Source organism: Tauraco erythrolophus, chromosome 8, assembly GCF_009769465.1.
Source record: "Tauraco erythrolophus isolate bTauEry1 chromosome 8, bTauEry1.pri, whole genome shotgun sequence".
NCBI classification, from domain to species: domain Eukaryota; kingdom Metazoa; phylum Chordata; class Aves; order Musophagiformes; family Musophagidae; genus Tauraco; species Tauraco erythrolophus.
The window spans coordinates 34,437,399-34,455,501 of NC_141472.1; the positions used below are offsets into that span (position 1 = coordinate 34,437,399).

At 41.8% G+C, this 18,103-nt stretch overlaps 2 protein-coding genes across 4 annotated transcripts; one reads left to right on the forward strand and one right to left on the reverse strand.

Moving 5' to 3' along the window:
* Positions 1–213: 213 nt before the first annotated feature.
* On the reverse strand, positions 214–3,504 carry DBI (diazepam binding inhibitor, acyl-CoA binding protein). The gene is made up of 4 exons (XM_086615562.1): positions 3,441–3,504; positions 3,195–3,312; positions 1,263–1,325; positions 214–502 (listed from the first exon to the last, which is right to left on the reverse strand). Exons 1-4 carry the CDS (start codon positions 3,447–3,449, stop codon positions 429–431), a joined length of 264 nt encoding a protein of 87 aa, XP_086471688.1. The 5' UTR covers positions 3,450–3,504; the 3' UTR covers positions 214–428.
* Positions 3,505–4,237: 733 nt separating this feature from the next.
* C8H2orf76 (chromosome 8 C2orf76 homolog) lies at positions 4,238–17,690 on the forward strand. 3 transcript variants are annotated; one of them, XR_015222303.1, is made up of 7 exons: positions 4,238–4,292; positions 5,622–5,774; positions 7,469–7,519; positions 11,124–11,161; positions 11,299–11,380; positions 14,378–15,109; positions 16,079–17,690. XR_015222303.1 is itself a non-coding variant. In XM_009992735.2 (6 exons), exons 2-6 carry the CDS (start codon positions 5,642–5,644, stop codon positions 14,452–14,454), a joined length of 381 nt encoding a protein of 126 aa, XP_009991037.1. In that variant the 5' UTR covers positions 4,238–4,292; positions 5,622–5,641; the 3' UTR covers positions 14,455–15,642. The 3 variants fall into 3 exon arrangements, 1 of the variants encoding a protein (XP_009991037.1); XR_015222304.1 differs by lacking the exon at positions 7,469–7,519; XM_009992735.2 differs by lacking the exon at positions 16,079–17,690 and having other exon boundaries at positions 14,378–15,642.
* The last annotated feature ends 413 nt before the right edge of the window (positions 17,691–18,103 follow it).

Sequence of the window (18,103 nt, forward strand, 5' to 3'; positions counted from 1 at the left end):
CATTTACCTACATGAGGAAGGAGAAAAAACAGTAACAGACACCGTCGGATTGTTTTGGACACCAGTCCGCACCGCACGAAACAAACTACCGAGCCCCCTCTAGTGGCACACCGACCAGGGAGGTTGGCTTGTGCCTTACAGAGGCACAACGCAGCCATTGAGGGATGAACTCAGAATCATCTCCAAGGGATGACCATCACAACAGCTAAAGTACCAAATGCACTTTAATGAGTTCCAGATTTTGTTCCCAGACGGAACCGACAGCGTGTCAGTACATTAGGCAGGTACACAAATTCCCCTGAACTACAGGCATGAGGAGAACCGACTACAATACACAAGGTATTTAAAATTACTCTCAGAAACCAGTTTTCCACAGTATTAGAAGTAAGGCATGTTTCAGGTGTGCCAGTGGCTGCTACGTGCAGTCCTCAGATGCCATATTTGCCCTTTAGTTCTTCCACTTTTGCTATGTAAGCTTTCATTGCATCTTCTTTGGACGTTCCTGAAGGACAGAACACAAGCAGTAGTCAGACACCTTTTGCAGACTAAGACACATTTGACATGCAAGTTACAACTCCTTGCTATAGAGCACGCAGCTGCACGCTACCAGAGAAGCTAAGAAGGCCACTTGGCTGTGAATCCAGCATTAAAGTTTTAAACAAAGGTGTTCAACAGTCATAAGAACAGTGTTTCGAAGCACAGTTACACCCGTAAAAAGAGCAACTAACCAGCACATTAGTTCTATTAAGGTCATTCACAGTTATTACAGGAAAGCTGTTCAATCAACTTAGATGGCATTTAGATAGTGCTGGCTCCTTAAACACCAGAAGAATTCCATTTTCATAGATTAGACCACTTGTTTGGCTCCTCATTTAGAGCAGAGAGCCCAGTTGCATCTTCCAGTTAGGAAAGCTTTAGAAGAAACACAACAGCTGGAGGGAGAGCTCAGTCTCTGGGGTACTAGTCTGGGACCTAGGAAACAGATTTAGGTTTCTGCTGCTGCTACAGTTCTCCTTTGTGTGACACCTTGGGCCACTTGGGCATTTTATACCTTAATTCCCTTTCACACAGGCTACATTTTTCAGGATTACTTCTGCCTGGCAGAGGTAATCAGAAGTAAGAGTTTATCATCATGACATTCTGAATGCCTACAACTCTTGTCCTATGGGGACAACTTATTTCTTGCCAAATCACATACGATTTTCTGACTAGTTTGCCTGTGGTTTTCTTTACTTCTTTTTGTTTTTTAAGCAGACACTTACCTTTCAATGCATTCCAGGCATCCCACTTTGCTTTGCCTTTGAAGTCCAGCATACCGGGGCGGTCTGAGCAAGACAGGATAAGCAGCAGAATTAGTTTGTGTGGTCTGGGTGTAGGTTACACCTACTCCTTTCCTGAAAGCTATTTAGCTCTTAACTATGATAAAACACAGTGGTTCATCTTTGCAGTTACTGCTAACCTGTAGTCAGGAAATGACCTCAAGGGAGAATGTTGGAATGCTATTGCTGGCAACAGAGATAGTCTGTCAAGTTCCCTTAATACAGCAGCATTTGAGCAGAAAGGCACCAAACAGTGTGATTTAGTTGTATAGTACTTTCTGAAGAGACTGCTGTCGTGTGACAGCCATCTGACTAAAGAACATCATCAGCTCTAAAGTAAAGCAGAAATCTCCTAAGATCCATTACACACAGAGACACGAAAGCAAAAGCTAGTAGCATACAGTTTGGAACTCATTATCACTGAGTTAATGGCATGTTTCTAAGACATAGCTCTTCATTTGTTCTGTCATCTAGGGGTATAAGCTCTGAATTCTAACACCTTTCACTGCAACCTACATTGTGGCCAAATAGAGAAGAAATGAATGAGATACGGATGTATATAAGGTTATTCCTCACATAAAGTCCTCTCCTTATTTTACTTCTCTGTCTCCTTAAAGGCAATTCTTAGGATTAACAACTAAATGGAACAGGACAGTAGCCTGTACATTAGCCACAAAAACACCCTTTTACTGCTCACATGGCAATGTGACCTGCAGAACTAGTTGGCAGCTCCACTTCTCTTCAGTGAAAAACCCTATTAGCTCACTCTTACAGAGATTGCTTTTCTAGCCAACTCCTGCTAGCTACCGCTTCACAAGGATGCGGCGACTTACCAGAAGTGTTGGCATATTAGCAGCTCTATAGCACCACTTCACCTTGGCAAACATTACTGATGCTCAAGTCCAGCCACACCAAAAGGATCATATCTTAAAAACAAATCCAGTTCTTTTCTCTCTCAGTGCTGTCCATCTTGGGAAAAAGAGACTGCAAGCGCTCATACTTACCATTTCCTGGTACAGTACAATTCACTGCCAGCTTTGAATTCAACCAACACCCAATAAACTTCACCAGCAACTGGGTCAGGAGGCCACAACTCCAAACAAATGACCTTTCTCCTTTCTAATTCTAGTTACTCAAGTGTTACACAAGGCCAATAAAGACAGACTTCATTCTAAACGTTATTCCTAGGCTGAACTGCAAGTGACAAAAGTGTAGCAACAGAAGTAGGAGAGATTTTGCATGGCATAACTACAGAGGTATTTCTGCTACAGTCCTTCCAAGACGTGATATCTAATTGCAGCTCCTATAAAAGGTTCACCTGCTACACACATTTGCATCGTTTTCTTCTGTTCTGGCTTTCCAATGCTATTTTTAGCAGCCAATCCAGTTTAACTAACCACTCTCTCCCCACCACCAAGTACTGCAATTCCACACTTGTACAGTTTGCCTTGCTGTTTAAGCCTGTTTAACTGAGAATTGTTTGTATTAAAGCAGCATCCCCTGACCTAGGCAGCTACTTACTGACAGAGGTCTCCAAACCCCAAAACCAATATTTGCACAAAGCTAACACAAAGGATTCTCAGAACGTTGCCACACGATTTAGACAACTGCAACCGGGTTAATCTAAAAACCACAAATTGCACAAACCCTTATCACGCCAGTTTATGCCTGCTCGCTTATAAATCCATGCCAAGTCGGTACTGAGTCATTTTCGCTAAACCGCGGGATTGCACAAAGCGAGACATGCAATAGGGAAGAGGTTTTGCCTCCTCAAGCGCCTCCAGCTCAGCCTCAGGCCCCAAACGCATCGCCCCGGCCCACGGGGACCTTGGCACAGAGGCGCAGGGGGCGGCGGGGGGCCAAGCCGGCACCTACCGGTGTTCACGTCGCCCACCGTGGCCTGTTTGTAGTGGCTGTAGACGTCCAGCATCTCCTGGTCCGTGGGCTGGGACTTGAGCTGCTTCACCTCCTCGGCGGCCTTCTGAAACGCGGCCTAGAGAGGGGGAGGGCCCCGAGCGCGGTGCAGGTGAGCAGCCGCACACTGCCGCCGCCAAACAGCGGGGGGCCGGGAAAGAGGAACCTGCCCCCTCCCCCTGCCCACCCTCCCGGCGCAACCCGTACCTCAGACATGGCGACGAGCCCGGCACGCTCCCAGCCCCCCGGTGTCTGCAGCGTAGGTCCAGCCGCTCGGCCGCTTCACCCCTCGCCAGAGCGGCCGTCGGCCAATCCCAGCGCCACGGGCAGCACGGCGCCAATCGGCGCCCAGCGGGGGCGGGGAGAAGCCGGGCAGAGAGCCAATGCGGGATGGGCGGACTTCGGGAGGGCCGCTCAGCGGTGCCCAATGAAAGGGCGCCGAGGGGCAGGGCTGCCGGGAGCAGGAGGGGTCAGGAGAGGGCGGGGCCAGGGCGCCTCGCAACCAATCCCGCGGTGCGGTGGGTGGCACCGGAAGAACTTGATTGGTGGAGCTGTGTGAGGCGGGGCGAGGGGAGGCACCCGGAAGTGCCGGCGGCGGAGGCGGTTGTAAGGCCGAGCGCCGTTACCGGTCCCGTTCGGGCGCGGCGGGGCGGTGCGAGGGCCGCGGGGAGAGCGCTCGGTCTCGGGGAGATGTGGCGGGGCGGGCAGCGCTTCGCTGCGGGCCCTGGTGCTGCTGCTGGCGGGCGGGAGCCGGGCAGGCCTGGTGGAGGCTCGTCCTCGCGAGACACGCTGACCGCCGGCCGCTGATCCGGGCAGCGCCCTGAGGAGAGCCCGCCGCGCCGCCCCTGAGGAGGCGCTGGGCAGTGCCTGCCCCAGCCCGAGGTGGGGTCGGTCTGCTGGGTCTGTGCAGTAGTTGGGAAAAATGGCGGTTTTTGATTGCCTGTGCTCCCAAATTTGTATTCCTACCGTGTTGTTCCGTGCTGCTGAGGAGAAACTGTATTGAATGCCGCCCCATTTTCTTTGCTCTGTGCTGTACCCTCCAGATCTCAAGGCCGTCTGGTATGCCATCAAGAAAATATCCATCCTTGCTGCTGTTTAATATAAATCTAGTTATCTTCAGGTGCAAAGTATGCTTTTCTTGATTGGCATATTTTATATGTGTATCGCAGCCTATTTACAATAAAAATGGAATTAGAGCTCTGGGATTTATTAACCAAGGGGATGTAAAAGCAAGTTGCCTTGTGATGTGGAAGGTCTGTGTCCCCATTCTGCAGAAAGCATTTGAGGAAAATATTGCTGGTTTACTTTGCCAGGGTACAGCTAGGACAAATACAGCAAAGACTGCGAGGTACCTGGATACCTGTGTGGTGGTGGGGCACTTAAGTAATCTTCCCTTCTTTTAAAGGAAGGAAAAAAAAAAAAAAGCACAAAAAAAACCTCACCATAAAGGGATGAATAGGTAAGAGAATCCTTTGCAAGACCGGAAGTGGTGACTGAAAGGGCTGCTAAGGAATAGGAGATGCAGAGGTCGTGCTGTGCCCCTGGCTGGTGTTGCAGCACTTAGACTGCAGTCTTTGCTCATTGCTGCAGCAGCCACAGCAGGTTGGTGTGTGACTGGAAAGCAAGGTTGTTGAGGAATACCCAGCACCAAAAATAAAGAAGATTGTAGAGGCAGGAAATAGCTTTTTTTCCCTATGAAGAGAAAGAACCCAATGGAACAATGCGAAGGCTTGTTTGAAGAGGGGCTTGGGTTGATAAAGTAATTGTGCTGTAAGTTCTGCTCTCTGTTAAAGTAGTATAAGCCCTGTAGAGGTATGCTGGAGACCTACCATTATGAATTAAATTAAACCCCTTACTTACACATGCAAATAATACTCCTGGTATACTACTATGTGTGTGGGGGAGGTTTTTCCACTTTCTGTAGCAAGGTGAAAATGAGCATTGTGTAACAGCTTAGGCATTTTTCAGGGTATTATACTCTCTGCAACATAAGTGTATTAAAAAGGTTTTGGTTTTGTTCATGTTAGTACATTCTTTTAAAGCACGAGATTACTCACCCCGGAGGTAAAATCTTCAGTCACTTAGAACCCAAAGAACATACTTTCGTTTATCCATAGCATTTTTGTGTGTTTAATAGGGATTCTGGTGCTGTAGTTAAAATTAGTGGGCTGTTTGGTATGCAGTATCAATAATGTCTGAGGTAATCCCTTTGTTTTGAGATCCTGTTACTGCTTCTGTAGCAATAATAGAAGTGAAGTCCTGGAAGACATAATGCTATTGAATTTCTTGCCATGTTTTAGTCTTTGCATGAGCCCACCTGCATCTTGGTTTCTAGCTGCGTGTGTACACAGAAGAAAGGCAGTAATTCTTCCCTCTAATGTTTTCCAGGTTATTCAGAATTAATTCTCATGTCAGCAGAAAGCTCAACCATCACAGTTCGTCTTGTTCGCTCGTTTGAACACCGGAATTTCAGACCTGTGGTGTATCATGGAGTTAACTTGGATCAGACAGTAAAGCAGTTTGTTACTTTTGTGCGGAAGGGTAAGGGGCAGTTGTCTTTTTCATTCGATTGGGTCCCATGTGTTGCTGTCTCTGCACAAGAAAGTGGAGGGAAGCAAATGAATGGGAGTTCTGTGGCTCTTGTAGAGATGACAGATTTGTATTTACATCCCCTGTGTACTCTCCTCCCTTGGATGAGAGGTCTGGAGTTAATAAGAGCTTCCATGGTCAGTGTGCCATGCCTAAATTTGGGTAGGCTGCTCCCCCTGCCCAAATCCCCATGTTTAGTCAAAAAGAGACAAGGGCATTGCTGTGCATTTGGCTCAGTGCCTCAGGCTCCTAGAGTGGTGCTGTCAGGCAGCTATTCATAAATTAACAGGAGTAAATTAATAGAATTTGGAGGGCCTTTGATCCTTAGGAACTACACCAGTGTGTGGAATGTGGGAACACAAGTCTGTTTGCTATTTGTGAGAAGAGAGGATCTTGAAAAATTGGTTTTTACACTGTGAGGTCTCACTGTGCATGTTTGCTGCTGAGTTTCTGTCTCCATCTTGAGCTTTGTGGTGCAGATTTACTCATCTATGGGTGTTATGTTTTAGAAGGCTGGTTGAAGGTGACAGTGTATCTAAAAGTTGATTAATGTAGATCAGCCCACGCAGCAGCTCAGTAGTTAGGGTGTTACCCTAATCCTGCAGGTGTATTTCTACACACCCAAATGGAGACACTCAAAGGGTGCAAAATAACATAATTTGATTTTTTTTTCCATGAAGTCAGCTTAAACAAGTCTCAAACTGTTATAGATGATAACTTTTGAGCAACTCCTGGGACACTGCCCTCAGCCTCACAGTGATAGGCACAGCAAGATCTTGGGATGCTTTTAGAAAACTAGGAGCACTTTCAGAACATATGGGACAGCTGCTGTTATGAAGAATAAAATAAAAAACAATGCAAAGAAACTTGCTTTTGATGTGTGCAGTATTGCAGCTTGGTGTTAATTTGAGACAAAGCTGATGTCTCAAGACTTCAGAACCTCATTCCACAGATGGATAGTGCTGTTCCTTGTCCAAAAGCCATGTTCCTTCCTTTACTGTAAACTGTTTTGAAGGGGGAGTTTGAGATGAATTGTTAAACTACTGATGAAATTATGGTTTCAGCTGCCTCGCTGCTGAGCACTCCACAAATGGCTGAGCCTTCCAAGGCCCTGGTTGAATCCCTGGGTGTCACTGGAAACACTGGCATCAGGGAAGGTGTTAGTGTTCTTGCAATTGCTTACGGCCCGCGGCTAAATAGTTAATCTTCTACAGTTTGGCTTCCTTTTTGTGGCTGGTTTGCATGGCTGTGTTTACTGAAGAATTCAGTTACGGATGACAGTTGTCAGCTGTTTGTATAAGGTAGAGAGAGATGCTGTGCAAACCATTAACAGGATGTTCCTGGCAGATTTCTGCAGTATTAGGCTCCCGTAGTCATATATATCCTAATTGCATTGACTCACTGCCCTCATGGGTCATTTTGTTCAGAGGGACTTCGTGCTCAAGTGAAGTTAGTCAGATGTGGAGTAACTATAGAATATGAATCTAAGGTTGTGCTTTAGTATTTGATGCTCAAAGAAGTCTCTTGTGTTGCGGGTTAATTTTGATGCAAAGGATGTCCAGGACGCATACATTGCACAATAATGGAAAATAAAATATTGGAAATAAAGACAACTTTGTTGTAACATGATGCTTTTATTTTAATAGATGTATCTTCAAGAACAGGACTTCCTCCTCCTTTTAAAAATTACAAGTATGGTAGGTGTTTTTTTTTCTTAATTCCTGTAAAATGCAGGCATAATCTTTTATACTAGTTTAGAATTCAGAAGACAACTCCTGTAGAATACTCATGCTGGTTGCAGCGCCTGCCTACATTTGCAACTCTGTCCAGCTCTTGTCGCTGGGGTTATGCCACTGGGATCACATCTACAGAACTTGACCATTATTTTGAAGTTCTGTATTAATCTTTGAATTAGGCTGCATGTTATAGCTGCTTGTTAAACGTTATTTGCTAATTGGTACTGATGGCTTTTGGTATTAATTTTTTATTACTCTTATAAATTCCTTTTAATTGTTTTTACTCTAGTGAGCACCTTGTGATCTCAAGCGCTTAGAAATTGTAGTTCTCTGTGCTTATGTCTCTCAGTATCTATTTACTAATTGTGAAGTCAGAAAGGATGGTGAAGTGGGAGCTGAAGGCAGTAAATGAAAAATGCTTAAGACTTAAATAATTTACACGATATAAGAGAAGCAGGGGAGCTTTGCTCAAAGTAGATATGAAAGCTCTTAAATACAAGCTGACGGAATGGAATAGCCTCATGTGAAATTCAGTCTGATTTTATCCTCTAATGTGAAGCTATGTGTATATTTCGTCTTTGTGAAGATTGGCATGAACATGTGCAATTCATCTGTTTGGGACAGAATATACTTTCAAAATAGACAAAATTACTTCCTTTCTTGGAATTTGGTAACGCAGATGTCAGTAACATATCTTTTCCTAAGCTTGGCAAACCTGAAACTTCCCTTGGAGGTTGGCTGCAAGTGATCCTCTGTCTCCCATGTTCTTGGAGTTGACAAACTCCTTCCTCCACAATGACTCAAAGAACTGAATGAGGAACCTACTTAATACATGTGAATAGTAATAGATTCTATTTGCCCATTTAAAAAAACCCAAACAACCCAAGCATTTCATTCTGTGTTCTCACTGATGGTGAAACAGACAGTGCAAAATGAAAGCAGAAAGAGAGTTAGGGATTAAGATTTATGATATGTCAGTGACAAGGACTTTAACATTATTATTACTTCTACTATATCATTTCAGGTCTTAAAATCTAGCTAACTGTAAGTTTGAATTTGGAGGTGCCCTTCCTCACCCTAATATCCTTGGCTTTGGCTGGATGAGGGGATCCTATCCAGAACTGCTGCTATCAGTTTTATTCCTGATGTTGCCTATCCCTGCTGCTATTTCTTTCATCACTTAGAGCATCAGTACAGTTTTTCCCAAGGCCGATGTTGTGGCTTAGCACCTGATTGTGCTGTGTAGGACTGAGCATAATGTCGGTGAAAACGACTGCAGAACTTTAAAACCTGTTACACCAGTTAATCAGGGGCCTACTTTTAGTGGGATGATGCTAATTGCGTGGAAATTTTCACACAGCAAAATCAAAGCCAAGTTCCTCACCTTCCCCGTAGGCTGTGAATCATCCAGGTTCATGTTTTTGGCATCTCTTGTGTGTTCTACTTTCTTTCTTGTATGTTGGTGATGAAAGGGCAGTGAGACTTCTGCATGAATAATGCTACTAAGAGTCAGGTTTTTCCTTCTTTGTTTGGCAGTGCCAGAAATCTCAGTTGGACATGGCTGTCTCTCACCTTGCCTGTTTCAGCTTCCTTCTCTCCAGACCCCAGCACCACTCTGTTTTCTCAATATTGTATATAATGCCATCACATTTTTCCTCTTGGCTTGATGCTCAAAGTCACATCTCAAAGCTTACGACTTTCATTTTCTCTTCACTTCTTTGTACACATCGTTCTTGTCCTTGGTCTGGAACTGTTCTCAGTCAATCTTCTCATCTTCCTACCCTGTCATTGCCAGCTTTTCACTGATGGTGGTAGTCTGGGTGCCAGCTCCTCTCTTAGGCTGCTTGTCTTTTTGTTTCTTTTCCTCTGGGAATGTGGAGCAATGTGGTAGATACTTCACAGAATCGGACTTAGAAAGTGATTTCTTATCTATTGTCATGGAAGATTTATTACCAGAAAAGGAAAGAGAAAGATCTGGGAATACGGTTGAGGGGGACTACATGGGGATGAAATAGCAGAGGCAATTGAGAGAACATAAGGCTTTAGCTAGGACGAGAAGAGACTGCAGTTTCATTTCTGTGACAGAGTTAGAGAAGCCATTTAATAGCTCAGATGATGACATGGTAAACTACTGGATGCTGGTGTTAAAGTAAAATTGAGACAATAATTTAGAGAATGACTGGGCAAAGACTAGGAAAAAGGGAATGTGACAAAGTAGATGGAGCAGCTTAAAACTAACAGGCAGAGGCTGGATTGTATTTGCTGTGATAGAAAGATTTCATGATTGCAGTATATTTTTGCCGTGATTGCTTGGTCTTTTTGCAATGCTTCTATGCAAGATGGATCCTGGTAATTGCAATTTAGTATGTGTCTTGCTTCTAATTCTGCAATTATTACAGCAGACGGCTGCCTTCTCAGTTACCTCTGCAGTGGGAATACAGAGTAGTTTTGGCCATATGTAATGTTTTAAATAAAATGTTCAAAATGGGCCAGAGTGGTATGGAAGCAAACTTATAGATGGGAATGTGATCTCTGTTATTCTGAACATCTGTAATATTTGCTCTTGGTAGTTTGAAAGTTGGTTTCTTTCTCTTAACCAGACTATTTCAACACTGTTGAATGGTTAATTTCAGTTAATGCACAAAACCAAACTAGAACACAAAATGAGCAGGCAAACAGAACTGGTTTTTGCTTTGCTGGCATGGGATTGATGTGTTACTCTGAATTTGTTCAAACACAGAGGCTTTGGAGTTTGTTTTTTGTATTGTTCTTTTATTTGGTTTGGTTTTGGTTTGTTTTTTTGGTAGCGCTGTAGGGCCATCTTCAGACTTCTGTTCCCTCTGGATCTTTGCACTCATCTGGTTGCTTTAGTGACCACATTCTTTTCCCCTGTTTTTCCCTTCTGTTAACAAAGCCCTGTCCGCATTGCCAGAGGAAAGTAATACTACTTTTCTTTTTTTTTTTGTATAGCATAATTTCTTGAAGTGCTACAATGCACAAACATATCAGAGATAAATATAATTGAAGGGAGTATAACATTAAAAAGAGGAGAGGCTGTGCATGTTCGTGGACAATGGATTTGCTTAACAAAATTTCTACCACAGGTGCTTTCTTCCTGAGAAGGAAAATTTCAAGGAATGATGTGGTCAGGTTACTGTGTCTTAATTGCTTGCTGCCTATCAGCTGTAGTAGTTGACAGTGCACAAATGCTGTTTGTCCTGCCCCAATTGCATGTGTAAAACCTGTTAGGTTAAAACGCCCTAACTGGCATTTAAATTGATGTGTTTTGACTGGCAATTGGGATGGTCATTAGTAGTTACTGTAATTCAGCCATCAGACAGAAGCCTAACAGGATATGGTACCTTAATGTTGGATTGACTGGTTTAAGACTGGCTGCAGAACTGGGAAATTAAGATGTTTTCTCCTCTTTGAGACTGAATACACAAAATTATTACTAATAAAAGATTTTGAACCTTACCCCTTTGTCTCTCCTTCCCCAAGTACAGTTTTCAGTGTTACTTGCCTATCAAGCCTTGGTTTAGGAAAACGTTGTATTTTCTTCCAGATACAATGAAGATTATTCACCAAGCACACAAATCTAAGGTAGGATTATTAGTTGCATTCTTCCCCTTTTACGTGCTTTAACGCAGGCCAGTCTCTGCGCTGTCAAACAAGACTGGGGCAGAGACACTCAGTAAATTCTTGCTCTTATTTTTGTATTGTGGTTCTCTGATTTGTAGACTGGTGAACTTGTAGTGGGTTTGGAAGATGATGACAAACTGATTTTGAAAGAAGACAGTACACTGAAAGCAGCTGGAGTAGGTAGGAGCACATTTGTATTGACCGAAGGTGCCGTTCATTGTGGTTGTCATTAAACTGATAACTGGCTGATTATGTTTGGATAGCCTGCTGAAAAGTAAATGCTATTCCTGATGCTCTTTACATTACCTGATAATTATTCCGGGAAGGAGCGGGGATAATGTACATTCAAATCATTGGACTGAGGGCAGCAGGTATCTGCACTCCAAATGCTCAGAATGCAAATTGTGATTTTTAGAGGGTATGCTTATAATTCTGCTGAGAGTAATTTTAAATGATTGACAGATAGGTTATTAGTACCGTGTCTGCTTAGTCTTATCAGTAACATTTAAACTGATGTTTTGGTTAGAAATGTAAGTCGTGGAACCAGGATGGAATAATGAAATAAGATTAGATTTGTTTAATGTGCAGCATACAGTGCCTGATGGCCAGATTGCTCGGGAAAGCTCAAGCAGTATCATTTAGAGAATGTGCTGAACATAGCAAAGAGTTGAAACTTGACCTGATTTCTCACATTTTGACAGGGGACTACATATAGGGCATGTCTTTTGGTAATGTAAAGAAATGTCTGTCATGATAAAATTGATGGTCCCTGAATGTCCTTTGGGCTTCTCATAAATGTGCCTGAATGACTTTGTGGCAGCAGGGTACTTAAGGGATGTAGTTTCATTCCACCTTGATATGGACATTTGCTCGTTTGAATCTGATTTGCCTAGCTGGAACGCCTAACCGCTGCGCTCCAAGTGCAGGGGTTTCGCAGAGAAAGCTCCCTCCTGTTCCTGGTGCCCTCTGGTTACTCCCCAGCTAGTGAAGGGGATTTCTTTCTCATAGGTTTCTTGGCTCTTTTGTTTCCTGACATTTACTTTCTGATTTAAGTGACTTGGGATGTCTCTTTAATGTTTTTCTCCGGGGTGCACTGCAACTGGCCTCAGCGTACCTTTCCTTAAGGTCTTTGGGCTTCTATAATGAGAATGATAGTTATTCTCTGGCTATTTGTACTAAACCAGATCTTTTTATCTGGAGGGGTAAAAAAAAAAGCTTCCTCAGGAAGGAAGATTATTGGCACTCAAGTTTTATGGATTTGTAATTTAGTTAGCAGAAGATTCATTTAAGCATGATTTTTATCTACCTAATGTATAAGAGGCAACACAGTTCAGGAGAGGGACTGATAACAGTGTTGAATTAGAAATGAAATTGTCCTTCTTTCCAAAAGGTATTGATAAATATTTGTATATATTATCCACCTTTGAAACTAGGCTTGTAGATACAGCAGTGAAACAGTTGGATATGATCTTGAAAAAGGTGTCAAAACATCAGAGTAAATGTTACTGTGAAGGGAAATCAGCATAGACCAGCCTGTTCTGTGCCTCTGTACAGAGACGGGTGGCTTATTCAGAAAACAGTTTAGAACTGCTTTTTATTTTTTTCAGAATAACTAAGAGCAGTTAGTCATTATTATTTAGTGGGTATTTGTGACAGAAAAGAAAAACACTTGCTTTGTAAAATGCAGTGTTCCATTATGCGATTTTGAATTTTGATATGTTCCAGCATATCTTGATATGAAAATTAGCTAAGTTAGGAGTGTGGTCTTTGTAGTAAAATCCTAAAGATTTTACATTTCTTCTTCAACAAGAAGTGGAAAAGAGTAAACCAAGGAAATTAAGTATGATAACCTATACCACTAGACTTCATTTTGTACAGTTTCATTTAAATCAGTAAGAAGAGTTGAAATCCCCTATTGACGTATTTTATTTTTCCAATATCTAGTCTGGACAAGATTTACTAGAATAAAACAGAGAATTGCTGTTAGAAAATCTGGGAAATTCTGAGAGACGCAGAACATTTTTCTTAGCTGCAGTTGATTGCCCTTGGCACTTTACAGGGTTGGGCTAGAGAGTTATAAATTATAAGGACATTAGATAAGTATCCTCGGGAAAGCCTCTGTGGTAGAGATTATTATTACAGTTATTATCTAGTCAGCAAAGTTAATGCTTGCCTTTTTTTTTTTTAAGCAAGGCATATGTTAACGTGCTCAGTATTCATTGCAAACAGTCTTGTCTGTTTTCTAGTGGAGATTCTAAAACCCCTTCTGTTGGTGTGTATTTTTTTTTTTTCTTTTTTACAAGACTGGCAGACTTCATTAACTTCAGATTTAATTTAAAAAACGAATGTGGAACTTATTGGCTCAGCACCTTAAAGAATTCCATGTTTAATAATTGTGAAGGCTTTCCATCAGATTTGTCTCTGTTCTGAATTAGTAATGTTGCTGACTTATTATTTTAGAAGAGGAAGTCCTTGACCTACTGGGTTGAAAGAATTGTGACTGCTCTGAACCTTTGTGGGTCCTTTAGCTCTGCCATATCCCCTGTGAATAATTAGAGGTATTTGAAGGTATTGCTGGAGAAGCCAATTTGTGTCTTTCACTTTGCATATTGTTGAAGCCTCATGAATTAATCATCAGCAGGGCAAAAAATTAACTTCTTCAGACACATATTTTGATGGGTCATGAGGGAGAATGTAAAGTGATCTGTAAAATATTCTACTGATCCTCTAAGTATTAAATTATTATACCTACAGGCTAATTTAATGGAAAAAAAATAGTTTCTTTATCCCTTTCCTAACAGAAAACTGAAGAAAAAAAATTAAAAAAACTTTATTATTTTTCTAGCATTTGAAGGCATTAGAAAAGGAATCATTTAATTTACTGAATAAAAACAATTCTGAAGGCTGTGTTAAAAAAATCTTGAAGGTTCTTGTGTACTTACTTACTTCTAGATATTCAGGTTCTTGTGGGTTTTTTGTTTTGTTTTTTAACAAGGTTAAACAACATCTTTAACACTGGAATCTTTTTTGCAAAAATATGGGGGAGGAGGGGGAAGTGTGTGGTGATTTATAATTATCTTGACCAAAAAGTTGCCAATTGTCTAAGGTTCTAAATAGCTGGCTGTTGGGTGGTTCTTTTACTGTGGTGCTAAATATTTAATTTTTTATTCTTTCTAGCAAATGAGACCGAATTAGCATTCTTCTGTGAGGAAGATTACAGAAACTACAAAGCTAATCCTGTTTCGGCCTGGTGAAGATCCCGAGAGATTGTTTTGTTTTCCCATACCTGTTGTAAATTTTCCTTATTCTGCTTAATGAGATTTTTCTTAAAGATCAATAAATCCTAGAAGATTGCTTTGCAAACAGTGCAATTCCCTTCCTATAGAAATTAATTTCTGTCAATATGCTAAGACTGAGAGAAGGAAAACTGGGGGACAAAAATGACTTTGTTTCTTTCTCAGATTTCTTTCTCCTTTGCTTGCCTCTTAGGATGCAGGCAGTGCAGTCTTTGACCTGTGGCACGTGTTGTTGTGATGTGATCCTACAGCAGACTTTAGCTTCATATGGAGATTATACAATGCACAGTAAGATCCCATCACAGTACTAACTTCTAATGAAAATGGAAGCATTTTGGAACCAAATCACTGGGTGTTTTAGAGAGCTTGAGAAGAGTATCTTTCTGATTCAAGTCATAGCTTTACTTCTCTCATTTTGTGTTTGGTCTCTTGTTTAAATGGTGCAGACTGGCAAGTGTTTCATGCTCTTCACTGGTGAATGCTTTCCTTTGTACTCTCTTCCAGCCCTCTTTAGCATGCTGAAAGGGAAAAATGACTGTTGGGAAGCTTTTGTGTTGAAGGACCAGCTTGCCTGTTTCTGGCTTTACTTCATGGAGACACCTTCATGTAAGAGGTACTAACCTGAGTTCTGCCAGGACATCAGTGTGCATAAGTAGGAGTTTGGCGTTTTTGCAAATGGTGTGGAAGCTCATGGTTTCAATTTTAAGAATAAAACCTGAATGATTGCGTTTTTGCAAGGAGAGGCCAATCTGTAAGCCACATGTCTTCAAGACTGGAATTTATTCTTTCTTGCTTTCCAAGAGCCAAATGCACTGTTGCCATACGTTAGTTCTTGGTAATTCCGGGCTTTCCTGCTGTGTTAACCAAATCAAGAATAAGAAAAAACATCATGGATCCAATAAAGTACCTCTAGATCAATACTGCTTATGAAACTGCTTTTTAGGGTGTACCAAAATGGAACACTGTGCCTTTAAGCCTCTCTCCACTGACATAGAAGTGATGCTGGCTCTCTGCCTTAGCAGGCTTTTTGGGCCTAGGCTCTGCTAAATCAAATTTAAGACCTCATGTGCAATTGCTTTAGACCCACACATCTACCCTCAGCTCTGGTGAGAGCTAGCACCACCACAAGTCTCTTCCACAGAGACTTTCCAGAGAAGTAAGCTTACTGTTTCCTAGAGCTGTGATGATTTATTTCTTTTATTGACATGTGATGGTGAAAGCAGATATGTGATTTCCAAAGTATATAAATAAAAGTTCTCTTTACTTTAGATGTAGGGCCAAAGAAACCTCTATGTATTGTTCTCACCTAATTTTCTTTATTGTTCCTGACAAGTCTCTAGTTTAGGTTGCTTTTGGTAGCTGGTGTTACTTAGCAACAGCTTTGCTTCAAACAGAGTTTTATTCTCTTGTGAAAGTAGTCAACCACTTTGTCATCTGTGATTAAAAGAGTGATTGTGTATCTTGTAAGGAAGAGTCCTATGTCACTGAAGTCACCCGTGTTCCCTTGGGATTTAGATGCTGTTATGCATGCTCTGATGAGTTTGTGAGGAGAACTTATCACTTGCCTCCTCTTTCTGTCCAGGCTGCCTTTCTGTTGCTGGTACCTGCTCCTCAAACGTGGGCCCATGTCTCAGCTACCTTCTTGCACACTCGGTCATGTTTGCAGATTGATCTGGCTAATACAAATTTGTACTCATCTTCTCGGACAGTTCAAGCTAATGCGTTGCACTCCAGAGTATACCAGCCTTGTTCAGCCAAATTTACAATAATGACGGTAACTTTCTGAGAAGTAGATCGAAGGTAACTTGCTAAGAAGTAGATCACATACCAGAGAGATCAATGTCTCAGACTGTCCTACCAAGCCATCTGGGTGACGTCTGTCAGCACACTCAGGCTCTCAGACTGAGCAAACGCTGTCATTCTTTTCCTCGTGTTCTGAGGATTTTAATTTGATCTCCAGCCCTTTCAGACAGATTTGGATTGGTTTTGTGATCCCTTTTCTCTAAGGCGTTTGTGTTTGAAAGAGTCATCAGATTTTAACAGCTGTGCTTTCTGGGCTAGTACAGTTACAAAAGTTCAGTGCCACATTGAGTGTGGGACAGAGAAAGAGCAATTCTACAGCATCAATGAGAAAATGATAAATGTTTTAATGCAAATATTCAAGAATGATGTGTCAAGCACTCCAGATTAGCTTCTCTTTCCAAAGGAAGAGTTAAACTACTGCTTTGTGAGCTCAGCTCGCTCTGGCAACAGCACTTCATGGGCTCCTTTTACAGCAGCACAGTGGAGCCTTTTGTAATGCTCTCAGTAGCCACACTTGTAAACTGGATTATTTCTGAAGAGCTTTTCTACTGTGTTTTTTTTAATTGGACCTTTAATAATGCTTCTTTCAAATAAACCCCACAAAACCATAGATAATAACTGAGAACTTGTTAAGATAGATGCTGTTCCAACGTTTTGCACTGGGATATGGTAGAGCCTTGTGTCAAAGTAGGTTTGATTTCAGGATTGTTGAGTACTGAATGATATCTGTGAATGCTGGCTAATAAATTACTGAAGATTGAGATATCTTTGCCCATGTTGTTATGAAATCCTTTTTCTATTGAAGGAAACCACCCACAGAGTTGGTACCATCATTTGTTATCCTGGCAGAGGTCACCAACTGCGTCAGTTTACAATTATTGTTAATCAAAGGTGGCTTCTCTGTAATGTGTAGTCATATAGCTTTGGTAGTGTTCTTAAACATGGTGGGGTTAATAAGGATTAATCTTGCAGTCTGGTGTACTTGGAGCCTTTCACCAGCTTTTTTTTTTTTTTTAACAAAAAGAACAGCATGCAGAGTGGATGCTGAAATAAGACACAATTTCTCCTGGGTTTTAGCAGTGTAGCAGGGAAAGGCAGTCAAACCAGGAGCAGGGGGGAGCTAGAGTGTTTCTTGGAGAAAGAAAATAACTTCAAAGAGACTGGGAGAAAGACAACAACTTCAGAGAGACTGGAATTTTGGTTAGGAGGTGTGGAAGAATAGCTACTAAAAGGGAAGAGAGGAAATTAGGAAAGGAATTGCCATGAACAGGAAGGAGAGGTAACAGTGTAACTGAATTAATGCAGAAAATCTTGAACATACAACACTCTTGACACAGAAGTACTGGAGTAATGCTGCTTTTGATATAACTAAATGTATGAAAATGATGGTTTTTATATCATTGTGAATTTTAATATTTTTTGAAATTGAACTCATAAACTGCTTGAATAGGCATCTTGTATTTTCTAGCTCTGTCATGTTATACTTCTGCATGCAACTGTTTTTGTGTGGTTTTTCTGTCCAGACTTAGTTAAGTTGCCTAGTGAAGAAGCAAGAGCTAAGAAAACTGCTGACAGAGATAGCTGAGTTAAATGCTGCTAGTTACTGATGGCATAGAGGAGTCCTTAAAAATCTGATAAGCACCACTGCTAAAGTTGAAGAAATGCTTTATCTGATGTAAACATTTGGTCTTAGTAGTGATACAGAGATAAGCTGTCAGCTATGATGTTTCCCTTTCGCTTTCTCTGAGTGTTCAGCACGTCCCTGGACAGATGTGCTTTACTTAAAAATGAGCTTGCAAGTAAC

Coding starts and splice junctions, on each gene's coding strand:
- C8H2orf76 (XM_009992735.2), top strand. CDS start 5,642: ATGTCAGCAGAAAGCTCAACCATCACAGTTCGTCTTGTTCGCTCGTTT. Junction 7,520..11,123: donor TTTTAAAAATTACAAGTATG/GTAGGTGTTTTT, acceptor ATTTTCTTCCAG/ATACAATGAAGATTATTCAC. Junction 11,162..11,298: donor ACCAAGCACACAAATCTAAG/GTAGGATTATTA, acceptor TCTGATTTGTAG/ACTGGTGAACTTGTAGTGGG.
- DBI (XM_086615562.1), bottom strand. Junction 1,326..3,194: donor GGTGGGCGACGTGAACACCG/GTAGGTGCCGGC, acceptor TGTCTTGCTCAG/ACCGCCCCGGTATGCTGGAC. Junction 503..1,262: donor TGCCTGGAATGCATTGAAAG/GTAAGTGTCTGC, acceptor TCTGTCCTTCAG/GAACGTCCAAAGAAGATGCA.